Below are 14,478 nucleotides of genomic sequence, written 5' to 3'. Positions count from 1 at the left end.
GTTGATCTCCGGGCCAGATTTGTTGTTTCTAGTCACTTTGGAGCCCTGTAGTGTAGCGACTGTTTGTGGCCAGCAGGGGGCCCCCAGACCTCAGGCAGTGATCAGGTAAACACAGCCGCTGGGGGGTCTGTAGCCACCTGGCCGGCAAGCCTCGAGGGCACAAGAGAGAGCTTTGAATTAAAGATGAAAGGACCTAGTGGGCGGATTAAAGCCAGAATGGTAGATATGCTGGTGCTCAGTGTGTAAACATCAGCCGGTGACGTGGTGAAAGGGGATCTGAGGGGCTCACGGAAAGCAGTTCACCACCATCTCAGGCACAAGCGTTTATTGTGGTTGTACGTCAATACACGAGTACGCCGTGTTTACCCGTTATTTAACGAATCCTCACGTGTGTGTGTGTGTGTGTGTTCCTGCAGAGACACCCTCACCACCTCAAATCAAAGACAAAGTCAAAGTGCTAGAAAAGGGTAAACTGATCAAGGTAAGTTCTCCATGCTTCTTTATACATCGTTTATATTAAATTTCCTGGTGTTTGCGCTGATGTTTTATTATTTTTTTATTTTTTCTTCTTGTTCATGTTGTTGAATTGTTTGGATTTTTTTTTATTTTATTGCCTCCTTTATGTGAGTTCATGCATTATTGAACACCTGGAGACGCTTTTATGTGGGCTGGAGAGACGCACGACGGCAGACCGTCTGTAAGACGCGGTCGGAACAATGCCGGATGCACTCCGGCTTAAAAGAAGATACCGAAATGTCTTGCGCCGTTGTGTAAACCGTATCAGAATGCGGGGGTTTGAGTCGCGCCAGGGGTGCCGGACTTGATGGTGATTTAATGAAAGGGAAAAGATCAGAGGGGTGACATTTCAATGGGGGGGGAATGTTAAGTGTGTGAGAGATGTAGCTACGAGCCTTTCATATGGTATGGGGATGAGGGGTGTTACATTGGCAGGTTGATGCATTTTATATTACATTTACATTTTATTTTTTTAGAAACTGCTTTTATCCAAAGTGACATATATTTTTTGAGAAAGAGGGGTCAGTCAATTCCTGCAGCAATCGAGTGAAATCACTCTGCCAACCCTGGGATTTGAACCAGCGACCTTCCGATCACAGGCACCATATCTCTGGGGAGTTACTGACATGAAAGTTTTGAGAACCGCAAACCTGGACTGTCGTGATGTGTGGAATTGTCAGACCTCGTCTGTCAAAACATCTGAGCTAAACGAATTATTCAGAGCTTCAGATTCATTCTGGGCTTCAGTCTCGTGACGTGTCTGCAGCACCGTGACCCACTGAGCCACGAATCACCCCCAAAGAACAAACCGCACCTCTTAAACAGAGGATGGTTTTGATCCATCAAACTCTGGGTTATGGGTTCAGCAAGCTCGACCACGTTGGGCACGGTAATTTAATACAGAATTGATGAAATGGATGATGAGGAAGGTGATCGTGGGGCAGAACTTGGGAATGTGACACTGAGTGGGGGGGGGGGGGGGGTTGCAGGGCATCTGCGTTTAACAGAAGGTCAGGTCTTGGAGCTGGCATTACCAACTGAGACTGGGGGGGTGGGGGAGGTCAGGGCTCATTACCTAAGGCAGTCAGGGCTGCAGGTTTGCAGCTTGGCCTCATGTTTTTACAAATTAGCTCAGTGGTCTAACTCCCTGCTCCCAAAACAGTACACCCCCCCCCCTCAGCCACTCCTCCCCTTTCCTGATGCTTTAAACACGCAATCTCTCATGCAGTATTACTCTCCCATGACAAAGCCGATCGCAGACTCGTTCTCACAGTGTAGCTAATCTAGTCACGTTTTCGCTAATGCCTCTCCGACTTGTCCTGTAATATATTTTTCAAGCTGACAACACCTTATATGCTTGGTGTTGGTGTGTGTGTGTTTTGTTTCTTTAAAAAAGAACAAAATTCCATGTTTTTGTCAGGGAAAATGTAACTTGTGGTAGAGTATACAGCTCATACAAATGTATAGGGTTAGTAATGGTGAGGGTTTTGTGCTCATATCCAGAATGTTATGGGTTCAAATCCTGTGACTGGCAGAGGAATTATATCACTTTTGATTCCTTGGGTGAGGACCTTATCCTCATCTGCCCTGGGGCTCAGGGCGCTGGCTGCCCCTGCCCTCTGACTTCAAGCTTTCCTCACCTGTATTTTGCTTTGGACAGAAGCATCTGCTCTGCATGTAAATGTGATGCAAACATAGTTACATGGTGTCACTGATGTTGAGCCCCCGTCCAATAACACGTTTCCTTCCCATTCAGCTCGGGGAGTGTCTCACCCAGGACGCCAACCCCGCGGCCAATGTCACATGGCTGAAGAACGGCCTACCTCTGACTACTGATGGGAAATGTAAGTACTGGGGCTGCCCGCTTTATTTGCTGTGATCAGAGCAGTAGGTTTGCATTAATGTATATTTGATGATGCACGCCAACCGTTAAATTTCACAATTGGTCTCCGTACTTGATCACTTCTGGATCCTCTTAACCCTGAAACGTGACCCGTGTCCCCTAATCCCCATTCACTTGCAGTGACCATCATCACAACGAAAACGATTGCAGATCCAACCACCGGACTCTCCACCACCAGCTCCACGTTGGAGTACATGGCTGTGAAGGAGGATTCAAGCTCCCAGTTCAGCTGCAGCGTCCATCATTTCCTGGGGCCCAACCAAGTCACTGCACCAGAGAATTTCACCGTCAACTGTGAGTGGGGAAAACAGCACCCCCTATGGGCTGGATACCAGAACACAGGCAGACTGATACGTGCTGTGGACCTCTTGAGTTGTTGGTTCTGAAATCGGTACTTTGATTCCAAGCAATAAGGAGTGTACTGATACTCATAACTCTACATGCTGTACACAAGAGAGGGTTTGTATTCCTCTGTTGACCTGGAGTTGGGTAGTGCTTGTTGACATTGAAAAGCGGAAGATGGTGATAATTTTCTCATGTAGATCCTTCAGCAGCAGCTTGGTATCACCGTACCGCTCAAGGTGGTCCTTGAAGTAGGTTTTATCCAGAAAGTCGGTGCACATAGCCTGTCTGCAGCGGCACTTATTGAGAGCTGAAAGGAGATTTGTATTGCTCCTCAGGGCACAGAAGTAATATGACTCACTTCACTGCCGTCTGGCAATGGAGCCTCTCTCGCCATGGCAAATGGCTTTGGAATTGAGGGCGGGGGCCCTAGGTGGTCTCCCGGAGCAGGGAGGAAATATCTGTAGAAGCTCGGGGATCTGTAGATGTTCAACCTGACCTCACGCTCTTCCCACAGACCCCACGGAGAAGGTAGAGCTGCAGGTGGTTCACAAAAGGGCCTTCAAGGAGGGAGACAACATCACCTTGAAGTGTAATGCGGACGGGAATCCTCCGCCGACCAGTTTCAGCTTCTATCTCAAGGCAAGCTCTCCCGACCTCAACACACAGACAGCTGGACATTTGTCGGATGTTCGCGTTCCTGACCCGGTACCGGACCTCCTTGACTTATTTCCTTTCATCCCCACCAAAGGAGAAGAAGGTGACGGTGGAGAATGCCAACATGTACACCCTAACTGACGTGACGCGCAGCAACACCGGGGAATACAAGTGCTCCTTGGTCAACGATGACAAAATGGCGGATACTAAGAACATCCTGGTGAACTGTAAGTATCCATCTTCAATCACATGCCGCCAGAGAATTCTACCACGCAACTACTTACATTAATCGACGGAGTAATTTGACTGTAATTTATTAACAAACAATTTCTTTTGTAATTTAAATGAAGTCACCAGGGTAATTAACGGTAATAAAATACATCTTCAAGGAGAAAGGAGACAAGTTTATTATTATTCTGGGCAGTGAATGAAGTAATTATAATTGTGAACCATTTTGTTGGAGCAGTCTATGAAATGCAGATAAGCAGAATTTTTGTTCGCTTTTGGTTACTGTCTGTGGAGATTGTGGATATTGTTCTTTGAGGGGGGGTCAACAACCTTGACAAAAACACATTCTTGCCATTTTATTGCGTTCCACTTGGAGATTAATAAGTATTTTGTCACTGTCCTCCAAGATATTTTGGGAAAACATATAGTATGTAAACCAAAACTTCATCTTGAGAGTCATTCAGCACCCTTAACTGTGTGGGCAACTGCTCTTCTCAGAAAGAGGATTTAATGAATTCAATAAACTCAACAAATGAATGTGTGCTTGTGGCTTGCGGTAAGCTGATAGAACCTTTTCAAGATGTCTAAGAGATTGTTTCCTTCCTCCCAAGACCTGGATGTCAGTTTGAGCCCATCTGGGACAATAATTAAGAATATCGGCGAGTCTCTGGAAGTGGTGATGCAGAAGAATGCATCTGACGAAGTAAAGGTGTCGTGGACCAAGGTAGGGATCGCCATGAGCTGGGAGGATCCAACTTGACAGAAAATGATCCTTGAAGATCTCCAGCAGTCTCAACATCTTCAAGACGGAGGAGTGTCGCCGATGTGGTGCCTGGCGTTCCTGAACAAGCTGCCGTGTTATTTCAGGACAATGGCAAGCTGGACAAGCAACCTGTGTTCCTGCCCCTGAAGTACAGTGATTCCGGCTTCTACGTGTGTGAGGTCTCTATGGCAATGGGAATAAAGCAGACCAGGTCTTTCCAACTTGTGGTAGAAGGTATGTCCCCATGTGTTCAGATTAGATTATGTTACATTACACTCTGTGTCACTGCACAAAGTAAAAGTATTCAGACAATGAAATGCAGTTTGACATCTCATCCAGAAGTGTGACATATTTCAAAAGTGCTAGACACAGCTATATATAATATTTGTGTGTTAAATAATTAATAAGAAAAATGTACATCTATAAAGTGGCACACACACACATACACACACACGCGCGCGTGTGTATATATATATGTGTGTGTGTGTGTGTGGGGGGGGGGGGGGGTGTAATAGCAAACAAAATTCAATAAAAACCTCAGTTTTAGGTTCATGGTTCGCTGCAATTTCAGTACAGCAGGGAAAACAGGATTTGTTTTGAAATTATTATTAAAACTACATACAGAAGCATAATTAGGGAAAGCTGTAAACCAAAGCCAATGTGTCTGTCGACATGTCTGAATAACAAAATCTAGGAGATACTCATTTGCACTCGGTAAATATAAATATATAAAATAAATAAAAATTATGAAAACAACTGCATCATAACAATCTAATACCCAGCATAGTCGCATATCTACAGTGATAAACATCCTTATAGCCGGAGGCTAGTTATTTTTTTAGCCCAGTGTGAATTTCACGCTCGGATGATGTCATCTCAAATGAGTTAGCATGTTGGATATGGATCCAGCAACGTATCCGAGTTCAGCATAACAGAGCAGACAGTCTTGTTCTTGAGTACTTTATCTCCAGTGTTCCGTAATTTATCAGGAAGCCAAAATTTCCCCAAACTGCCAATTGTGATTGTAACCAGCATTAGCTATAACCAACTCAGTCCCTGTTAGCATCTTCTTGTGAAAGGTTTCACCGGTGTCAAGGAGTGTATTCAATCGTTCGCGCTGTCGATCCGAAAATGTTGTAACTGCTATACACAGACATACACGCTGGCATGTTGGCACGCGTGGTGCTGACAGGTGTTGGCTCTTCCAGGCAAACCGGTGATTAGTCGGCTGCTTAAGATGCGTGGAGGAGATGGCCGGCACAAGGTGCTGATCTGCGAGGCCGAGGGTGCACCCAGGCCCAGTGTCCATTGGAGCATCAACGGCACCCACGTACGTCCGCCCTGCCGCCTCGCCTCCGCTACCACCCCTGTCCACCTCGTCTTGGCTACCTGATGGTGTCTGTGCATTATTTCCATATATATAATACGACATTTCAAACGAGAGGAGAAAAAAAGGAGTGAAGAACTTCAGGCTGTTCACAGGGCCGCTTGATCCAAGGGTCCTGTGCTACTTGTAACACAGATTCAATCTCCTCTGACTGTTTCATCATTATTCGCAGAGATTACTTTTAACACTCAGTCTGAATTACTCTTGGAGACCCACTAGAGATGTGTTGGTGTGTCTAGACTGGATTATTATGAGAGGAGAGGATGGTAGACCAGCATTTAAAGCACTCGGCTGTCAACCTGCCTGACTTACAGAAACACACACAAACACACAGGTTCGACAGTCTGCTTGATGACGTTGTGAGCTTGTGCCAGGCCTGCTCCACTTTCACACTGCGCCCCCTGCTGGGCTGGATGTAGGTTGTTTGTGCAGCCTTGTCGCGTCCATGTGGTAAAGACGAGCACATTCGTATTTTCAAGCCAGGTACGGGAAAGGAGGTGGGGGGGGAGGGGGTCAATGCACTGCTCCCCCCCAGCTGAAATGGGTTCTGCTATTAGTCTTCAGGAGACGTAGCGAGCGGCTTCATTGGTTCATCCATCACCCGTCTATAGGACCGCTTGCTGCTCCTGCTAACAGCGTGGGCCTCGTCTCCTGATAAAGTCAGGCGCGGAGAGTCGTGTTAATGGACACCCAGCGCATATTTTCTCTCCCGCTCAAGGGGAAAAAAGGCAAAAGCTTCAGCAAGCACCCAAACCACCCCCCCCCCCCCCCACCACCACCCCCGTATATAGGGAAAGAGATTGTCACAGGTTACATAAATGTTTTTACTGGATTCATTACCTCCACCCAGTGGCTTCTGAGCCGCGGAGGCTGCAGCTAGTCGGCACCGATCGCTTTCACCACCCTGTTATATCACCTTGCTTGCCGCCCGAGCCGGGCGTGGCCCAGCGGATGTCAAGGCCACCATAGAAAGCACTACAGGCGACCAAAGAGCTACAGCAGCCCCTAGTGGCGATAAGTTGCCAGTGCAGGAATTCAAAGTGAAGTTTATTGGATGCAGAAGAACTATCAAACCGACAGCGACCCGTTCTTTATTAACTTCCAGTATTGTCAGAGAGCCACAGTAGTCAGCGGTTTTAAATGATGGCTGATATATCGTGCTGAACCCCTTCGTGTAGTTGAACTATAGAGACCTGACCTGTGCTCTTAATATAACAGGTGCCATTATTTTTCATTATTGCGTTTTTAATATCGCTGCATGACGGTGATCTCGCATGGCTGATTTTTTTTTTTTCTCTTCAAAAATCATTTTATGCAAATGCGAGCGGCCAGCATAATGAGGCCTCTGAAGTGTTTCTGCAATTGTCTTTTCTTTGCAGGAGGAGAGCAGCTACGTCAATGGGAAGCTTATACACAAGCTCACAGTGGTGCCTGCTGAGAACCTCACAGTCACATGCATGGTGTCCAACAAACTAGGAGAGCACATGCAGACCATTAATGTGTCATCCCGTAAGTAGCCTCCCCACACCGTAGGTCACGCTAAGCTCCACCTTCTCCAACTAACTGCCCACTGGCCTGGATGAGAGGCGGGGGTCTTCACCGCGACTCGATCCACTCGAGAGTCCAGAAAAGCGACAAGACCTCACAGTAATCCTTCTCTGGACTCAGCCCTAATTGTCTGAGACTAACCTCGATCAGCTGGGTTTTTCGCTTGTGTTCTGTAGTACTGTTGGGGGCTGGTTCGCTCACTTTATCTGGGACATGTTCTGGGGGGGGGGTTTGCCGTAAATGTGATGGGAAGTACCCATGAGACTCGGACGGGACTTCCAAGGTGATGCCGGTAAGGCCTCAGGTCGATGTTCCCACCCACTGTTTGTTGAAACATCTTCCCCATCGACATTTGTCCCTTTTTTGTTTTTTTTTTGCTGTGCTGGGCTGCTGGACAACCCCCCCCCCCCCCAAGCCCAACCTCTTTCGTCAGATTTAACTCCAGGGGTCACATGACTCTGTTATTTTGTGTTTGTGGTAGTGCAGCAGTAGGGGTTTACCTCACATGGAAAACCCCATCTCTGAAAAACAAATGATTACAGATCGTTTTCTTTTCCTTATGATACCCTGAGTGGATGGATGGATGGATAGATGGATGGATGGATGGTTGAATGAGTGATACTTCCTTGCCATATATCTGGAATTTAATTTCATTTTATATCTGATTTCAGTAATTGGGGAGGAGAGCGAGAAGCGAGAAGGTAAGGTTTTTATTTTGTTTTGTTTAACAGTTACTTTTCTTTTCTCAGTTTAACGAGACCAAGCGTGAACATGCAACCCTGAGTGACAAAACATAAAAGGGTTTATCCCCGGCAGCTATAAAGCGATCTGTAATCTTGTCAAGCTTATAGTTGATCACTGGGACCATGATTATTGGCTGGTTAATTTTAGCGTCACAATTAGGGCGTCGCTCAGTAGCGCCGTCTCTGATCGGGTGTGGGTGTTAGCATCCAGTCGATTCGGCAATCTAGAGCAGCCCGACCAATCCGAGAAGCTCTTATCCACCCCATCGGCAGCCATTCTGCGTGCTAATGGACCTTCAGCGGGTCTGTACGCACTCGCCAGGCCTGTCACTTAGCCGCACCATTTCCCCATGTGTCCTGTGTTTTCCTTTTCCCTTCCACCGTCATGGTCTCCTTCCCCTAAAGGTCGTGGTGGCGTTTCCCGGGGGGAATGAGGTGAGGGAGGGTTGCTTTTGGACGGCGTGACGACGTTTCACTTTCACTCTTTCAGGCAGCGCGGACGATGCGGAGGACCAGGCCAAGCTGATCGTCGGGGTTGTGGTTGGCCTCCTGTTAGCCGCTGGCGTTGTGGGCCTGCTCTACTGGATATACATAAAGAAGTCTAAGTAGGTGACCTGGTGATGCCAGCATATAGTTCTTTGCAAAAAGCCATTAACCAGGGGTATATAAAGGGGTGAGACCATAGGGACGCTGACCCCAGCTAAAAGCTGATTGGCTCTTGTAGTGCCTCTGGCCCTGTCACTCACTGATTCAAAACATATCATTGGCTAATAAGGGTGGCCCATTTGTACAAATTAAGGCCCCTCTTATGCTCCCCCCCCCCCCCCCCCCGCTTAGTGTTAAATGTATGAATCCTGACCTGTATTCTTTGATGAGGAAGCCAAACGTGTCGTTCTAGACGAGGCAGTTGGAAGACAGGAGAGAAGGAATCCGGTACCTCGGAGGAGAGCAGAAAACTGGACGAAAATCAGAAGCTGGCAGTGTAGATGGCGCCCCCACCCCTCTGCGATGGCACGGTGGGTATCAGAGGCGTCTGGAGAGACGGGTGGGGGGTCCTGGGTTGGGCTGCGGCCTGCAGGTCCAGACCCACCACTGGATGTCTTTTGGGTATTGGCTCTATTAACTCTATTAGCTCTAGTTTTTATCTAGCTGATATTTTACCACGTCCATGTTACACAGCTGACTACATACTTCGGCTGTGCAAATGCCCCCCCCCCCCCAAACCCCCAATGGGGATTCTGTCTAACAGCCTGTGCAGTAGAAGATAGTAGAAGTAGAAGATGTAATGCAGTGTGTTTCTGTAAGTAATGCAGAGGGTCTGACTAGAAGGATAAATTGAAGATTTATTCTGTGTTACGACAGTATTTGCTGTCTTCTTAGATAAAAACCATCTAATTTATGAGTAGATATCACCATGCATGGTGACGATCCTGCTCCGTCATTTTCGGTTTCATTTGTGGCGACAAAGATGTTATTCCTTTTATCACTCGCAGGGCTTCCATCGTTCCGTCAACATTTCATTCAAGCCACTTTCATCATTTAAATCAATATAACTGTGTGCCTCTTGTCATACCCAGGGAAGCAGAAGATGCCTTTTCATATCGGACTTTGACACCAAATCCAGATCACCGGAGCCGTTGGACATGCAGCATTTCCTCGCACAGCACGTTATGCAGAACCGTCTCAGACTCCAACGGAATCTCCTTAAACTTCTCACCCACCATCTCAAAAAAAGTCAATGGAAGTATTTTTTTAGCTATTTTTTTGCATAAAAATGGGATTTTTTTTTTCCTCCATGTTTTTTGGTTCCTGGTTCCTGCCTTTTTGTTTGTGTTCTCTGTCTGCGCAGTATTGGCTCAGTGAGTTTCCACTATTCCTGACACTGTCATTGATGTATATTTTTAAATGTCTATCTTTCATAAACGTGCCCGTTGGGCGACGCTATCCTGGCAGGAAGATATGATCTGGAATAATCCATGGACGACGTTCTGTGGCCAACCGGGTTAAAAGGCTGGAGACTCCACTGTACTGTTGATGTTGCATTTCAAATTTGGCCCCTAATAATCATACACCCCCCCGGCCCCAAACCGCTCTGATATACCTATCTGGAGGATTCTCAGACCTTATTTTGATGTGAAAGTGCCGGCCAAAATGCTTGATGCTCTTGATTTTTTTATTTTATTTTTGTCAACGACCATGGTTAGCCTTAATTGTGTTGTACGTTATTTTCGGGGGATGACGGGCTATTGTATATGGGGAATATGTATCTGTTTGGGGGGGGGGTGGTCTTTGTGTTAAATTGATACTGAACGTGGGCCTGCTTTGTTTGTACACAAGTCATACTGCTGAATTTATAACACTAATGTTTCTGTGACGCCCTGCCCACGTACTACAGACTGCGTCATCTTATGCTGCGTACGGACACCCCCGGGCGCACAGGATCTACTGCACCCCCTCTCATCCCCCGCCGTGCTGGTGTCTTATTGGGTGTGGCATCGGTGTCACCGGGGGGCGTTCTCTGTAGGTGGAAGGTCGATGTAAATATGGCAGAACATCCCGCTTTGCCTCTATTTATGATGTGTGGGACGAGTTTAGGAGTGTTTTTGCATACATTTAGGTAGGTATAATAAATTTGGAATTTTTTATTATCCATTTCGATTTCATGTTGGATCACGTAGAAGAATAGATGGTGCTGAGACTGTATAAAGTAGACGGTTACTGGCCGCCATCCCCCGCCGTTAGGATTCTTTAAAGGGATACATGGTAGTTTCCATGATGAAGGTTATTGCGCAAGGTTCGTTCAATCACCGTCTTTGTTCATTTTAAACCATCAGGTCAGTAGTGACACCAAAGAGAGTCAAACGAGAAGGCCATACAACTATTGTAAATATTTTGTGTTTTTTTGTACTTTTTGTTAAATTGTACATTTTGGGGGAAAAAAAGACAGCTGAACAAACGTCTCATTTGCATTATCCGATTTCTTTTTGTTGTTGGTTTTGCACCTGTGTCTTTACTGTACTCTGGATAGAAGCATGCTATGTTTTGTTAAAACTTTACATCATACGAGACTAAATAAATCGAAAGTTGTTAACGGTCCTCCAGCGGCGACTGTGACCATGGGTCCGTGGGAAATATGGGTGTTCGCCCCCCCCCCCCCCCCCTCCCCAGACGAGGGGCGATCATGTGACATCCGGCTCCTGTCTGTTACTCTGAATTGCATGACTGTGCTGTGCAGGAGCGACAAAGGGAATCGAAAAGGCTTTGGCAACTGGGCTGTAAAAACTACCTCTTCAATGAGTAACACGTGTCGCCCTGACCCCAGTCTAATGTAAAAATAATCATTCATAGTTAATAGTTCTAGCATAATGTAAGAGATCCATCCGGGATGGATGACACAGGTATTTCAGCATTAGGTACGTGAACAAAAACCTGGAGGGTCCTCTGTTTACAGTCAGACTGCCGTGAGAAACAAGGCATATGAGGGTCTCTCGGGCTCGGCGTGGTGGGACAGCCTCACGCATCTCTCTCCCGGAAGAGACGAAGACTGTCAAATTTTTTACGCTAATTAGATGTGGTTGGAAACCCACGATTTTTCACATTTCCTGGGCTTGTTTACTCATCTGAACTGTGAGGAAATGTTTAATCAAGTAATCAGATTTGTGAAGCTGTCAAAAAAAAAAAAAAAATCACATCTTGTACAACAATAATAAAGTCACCAAACCTCTCTTGTTAATACTGGCTTTTATAAAACGTTTCACAAGAATGGACTTGAGGTTAATTACTGAACAATGGAAAAAAATATCAATAGAATGCTTTAATAAAGTATAAATTAATTGCACACCACTGCTTTTATATGTTACACAGAGCATTTTGACAAAAAAAAAACTTTACAAAAATAGGAAAAGGAAGGAAAAAAAAACATTTACTGCAACCCGAAGACTGCCGACCTGGAGAGAGGGGTGGGTCAGCCGGCATCGGCCAGACACGTTTCAAGTTTACGACAGGGAAATGGGACCAGTGCAAAAATGAAGCTTCAAGTTATTATAAAACCTGAACATGGGGAATCGAACGCGGCTGGTAAAAATAAACAACGGCAAAGAAATCGTGATGAACGAACGCTGACAGGCTGAGGGCCGAGCGCTCAGAGGCGTCCGCGTTTCAGACTCCTGTCTGATAAACTGGCTCGTTCGTTTTCTCTGACTACAGAAAAGCAGCGTTTATAAAGAATACCAAAAAACAGCCGATTTTCCAGGGTGAACCCAGGCCTGTTTTACCGAAACAAAAACACTGAATATTAAATATGTGCATTCTTTTTACTGCAAAAAAGAAAAAAAATCATCATGTGACGTCACACTGAACATGTAAATGTCCTCAAAAGAGTGAATCACGTTTCCGAGGAGCGGTTTCTCATACAAATGCTGCTTTATGCTTGTTTTCTGCAATGCGTCTCTGTACATGGTATTCCGGTTTATTATAGCAGGAGGGAATCTCCTGTCTTGGATGCCTGGTCTAGTGGTTATTGGCAAGAGACGCATCAGAGTCCGGTTCAGCTCTTAGGGTCATGTGACCCAGGAGTCCATCTTCCTTGTCTTTAAAGTGCACAAGGTTTGGCCCCAGCCTCGACGTAGGCAGGTTGTACAATCTGTAAATGCGGGGGTGTGCCCATAGGAACTGCTAAACCTTCCAGGGGCCACGGTACGACTCCCCCCCCCAACTTTGGCACATCATGAAGTTACCCAGTTTACCAGGTCCACTCCCCACCCCCGTTCTCAGAAAGAAACGTCAACGTCAAGATAACAGCAATTAAAACAAGAAGAAAGGTCAGTCCGGGATTGGGGGGGGGGGTACCCCCACTTCCTTTTTGGCAGTAGCTCTAATGTGGCTGGAAAAATGGTATCATCCCCCCCATGAGTACATTCAGAGGTTCGTTTAATGGCGAACAGCCTGATCTGTACAATGGCTGGCAGTACATTCAGAAAATGCCACTGGGGAAAGTTCATAGGAGTGGGGTCGGGGGGGAGTGGGGGGGCGGTGGCCTTTTGAGAGTTCAAATGCACAAGCTGCCAACAGCAGCCTGTGTGTGCGGCCAGCAGAGGGCGCCATTCCGCTGCAGGATGCCTCGGTTTTTGAAGCCGCCTCACAAACCACTGAGGGTCTCGTTCTCAAATCGCGGCACAGAAGGGCGTCGCCCCTGGTTTCTTTTCTCCCCCCCCCTTTTCATTTTTTTGAAAAGGTTGAAGCTGCTCCGATTTTAGAAGCTACTTACATACACTCAAGCTCTGCAGAACGCGCCGGCTCTTTAAAAGTAATAATGAAAAATAAAAGTATAAAACCGAGAGGTTTGCGCTCGACATTCAGAGCAGACCAGGTGTGCAGGGAGCAATGGGCGAGTGGAGGGGGGCCAAATGATGGCGAGGGGGGTGGGGGACCTTGAGCCAACACCAGCAGCAAAAACAGTAGTGACCTGCACACACTAGCCACCCCTGAACTAACAGGATGCAGAGGGAGGGGGGGGGTGGGGGCTATACCAGTAAAGCCAGCACACAGCAGTGACAAGGAACCAGCTGTTCACTGTAAACAATGAGTTTTGTTTTTCCTTTTTCACAGGTTTCCATAAGTAAACAGTTCTGCCCCCAAGGACCCCGATTCTCCAGAACCAGAACCAGGTGGCTGTAATCAGATAGCCACATTCACGCCAGATTGTTTTGGATCCCTGACCACCGTCAGTGCCGACGCTGCACATCCGAGTCTCTATCCCTCCTGCGGGGGGCGCTCACTGGAACGGGAGACCCTCGCCGGCTTAGTGGTTGAGCCTGGGAGGCACCAGGGCGAACTCCCGTAAAATGTTCCGTGCCACGTCCACTTTGTTCTGGGCAATCATCAGGGCCCGCTTGACGTCCTCGAAGGAGTAGCCCTCTCCCATCAGCTGGGCGATCTTGGCGTCCACGTTCTCGCCGTCTGGCTCCTGCCCGTGGCCCTTCCTCTGGTGCACGTCCGGGGGGTTCTTCCGGGGGCGGGGCTTAGGTGGCCTGGCGGGTGCCTGTATGCCATCTGCGGACACCGCGGCTGAGGAGGCAGAAAGGGGGTGTGCGCCAAAGTAAGCATGATTAGTATGGACTCATTTCTTTCGTAGATATTACTGGGACAACATTCATTCAACACACAATCCCAAATCATCCTGAACAATTGCAATTACCTTATTATTATTATTATTATTATTAATTTTTTTCAGAAAACGGGGTCAAAACAATCTCTGAAGCAACTGGGGTTCAAGGTCCCAACGGTGCCCATTCTGGGATTTGAACCTTCTAATCACTGACACTATATCCTGATCCACTGAACCCCACACTGCACCATGCACTGCAAAAACAGCCACACTGCGAGCACATCC

General features: G+C 47.0%; 2 protein-coding genes across 3 annotated transcripts in view; one reads left to right on the top strand and one right to left on the bottom strand.

Moving 5' to 3' along the window:
* alcama (activated leukocyte cell adhesion molecule a) overlaps positions 1-11,183 on the top strand; it is a 42,102-nt gene extending 30,919 nt beyond the window's left edge. The window contains exons 4-16 of the mRNA XM_049016349.1: positions 417-481; positions 2,273-2,360; positions 2,540-2,713; positions 3,279-3,403; positions 3,513-3,645; positions 4,258-4,370; positions 4,514-4,643; positions 5,618-5,739; positions 7,176-7,305; positions 8,016-8,045; positions 8,578-8,692; positions 8,986-9,103; positions 9,665-11,183. Coding sequence (XP_048872306.1) covers positions 417-481; positions 2,273-2,360; positions 2,540-2,713; positions 3,279-3,403; positions 3,513-3,645; positions 4,258-4,370; positions 4,514-4,643; positions 5,618-5,739; positions 7,176-7,305; positions 8,016-8,045; positions 8,578-8,692; positions 8,986-9,073 — 1,313 coding nt within the window. The 3' untranslated portion in view covers positions 9,074-9,103; positions 9,665-11,183. The remainder of the gene's footprint in view (positions 1-416; positions 482-2,272; positions 2,361-2,539; positions 2,714-3,278; positions 3,404-3,512; positions 3,646-4,257; positions 4,371-4,513; positions 4,644-5,617; positions 5,740-7,175; positions 7,306-8,015; positions 8,046-8,577; positions 8,693-8,985; positions 9,104-9,664) is intronic.
* A 700-nt stretch (positions 11,184-11,883) lies between these two features.
* The window catches only part of cblb (Cbl proto-oncogene B, E3 ubiquitin protein ligase), a 39,219-nt gene continuing 36,624 nt past the window's right edge, over positions 11,884-14,478 (bottom strand). For both annotated transcript variants that reach the window (XM_049016347.1, XM_049016348.1), the window contains exon 18: positions 11,884-14,153. In XM_049016347.1, coding sequence (XP_048872304.1) covers positions 13,888-14,153 — 266 coding nt within the window. In that variant the 3' untranslated portion in view covers positions 11,884-13,887. The remainder of the gene's footprint in view (positions 14,154-14,478) is intronic.

This window comes from Brienomyrus brachyistius, chromosome 6 (genome assembly GCF_023856365.1).
Source record: "Brienomyrus brachyistius isolate T26 chromosome 6, BBRACH_0.4, whole genome shotgun sequence".
NCBI classification, from domain to species: domain Eukaryota; kingdom Metazoa; phylum Chordata; class Actinopteri; order Osteoglossiformes; family Mormyridae; genus Brienomyrus; species Brienomyrus brachyistius.
This window is presented reverse-complemented; position numbering and strand designations above follow the sequence as displayed.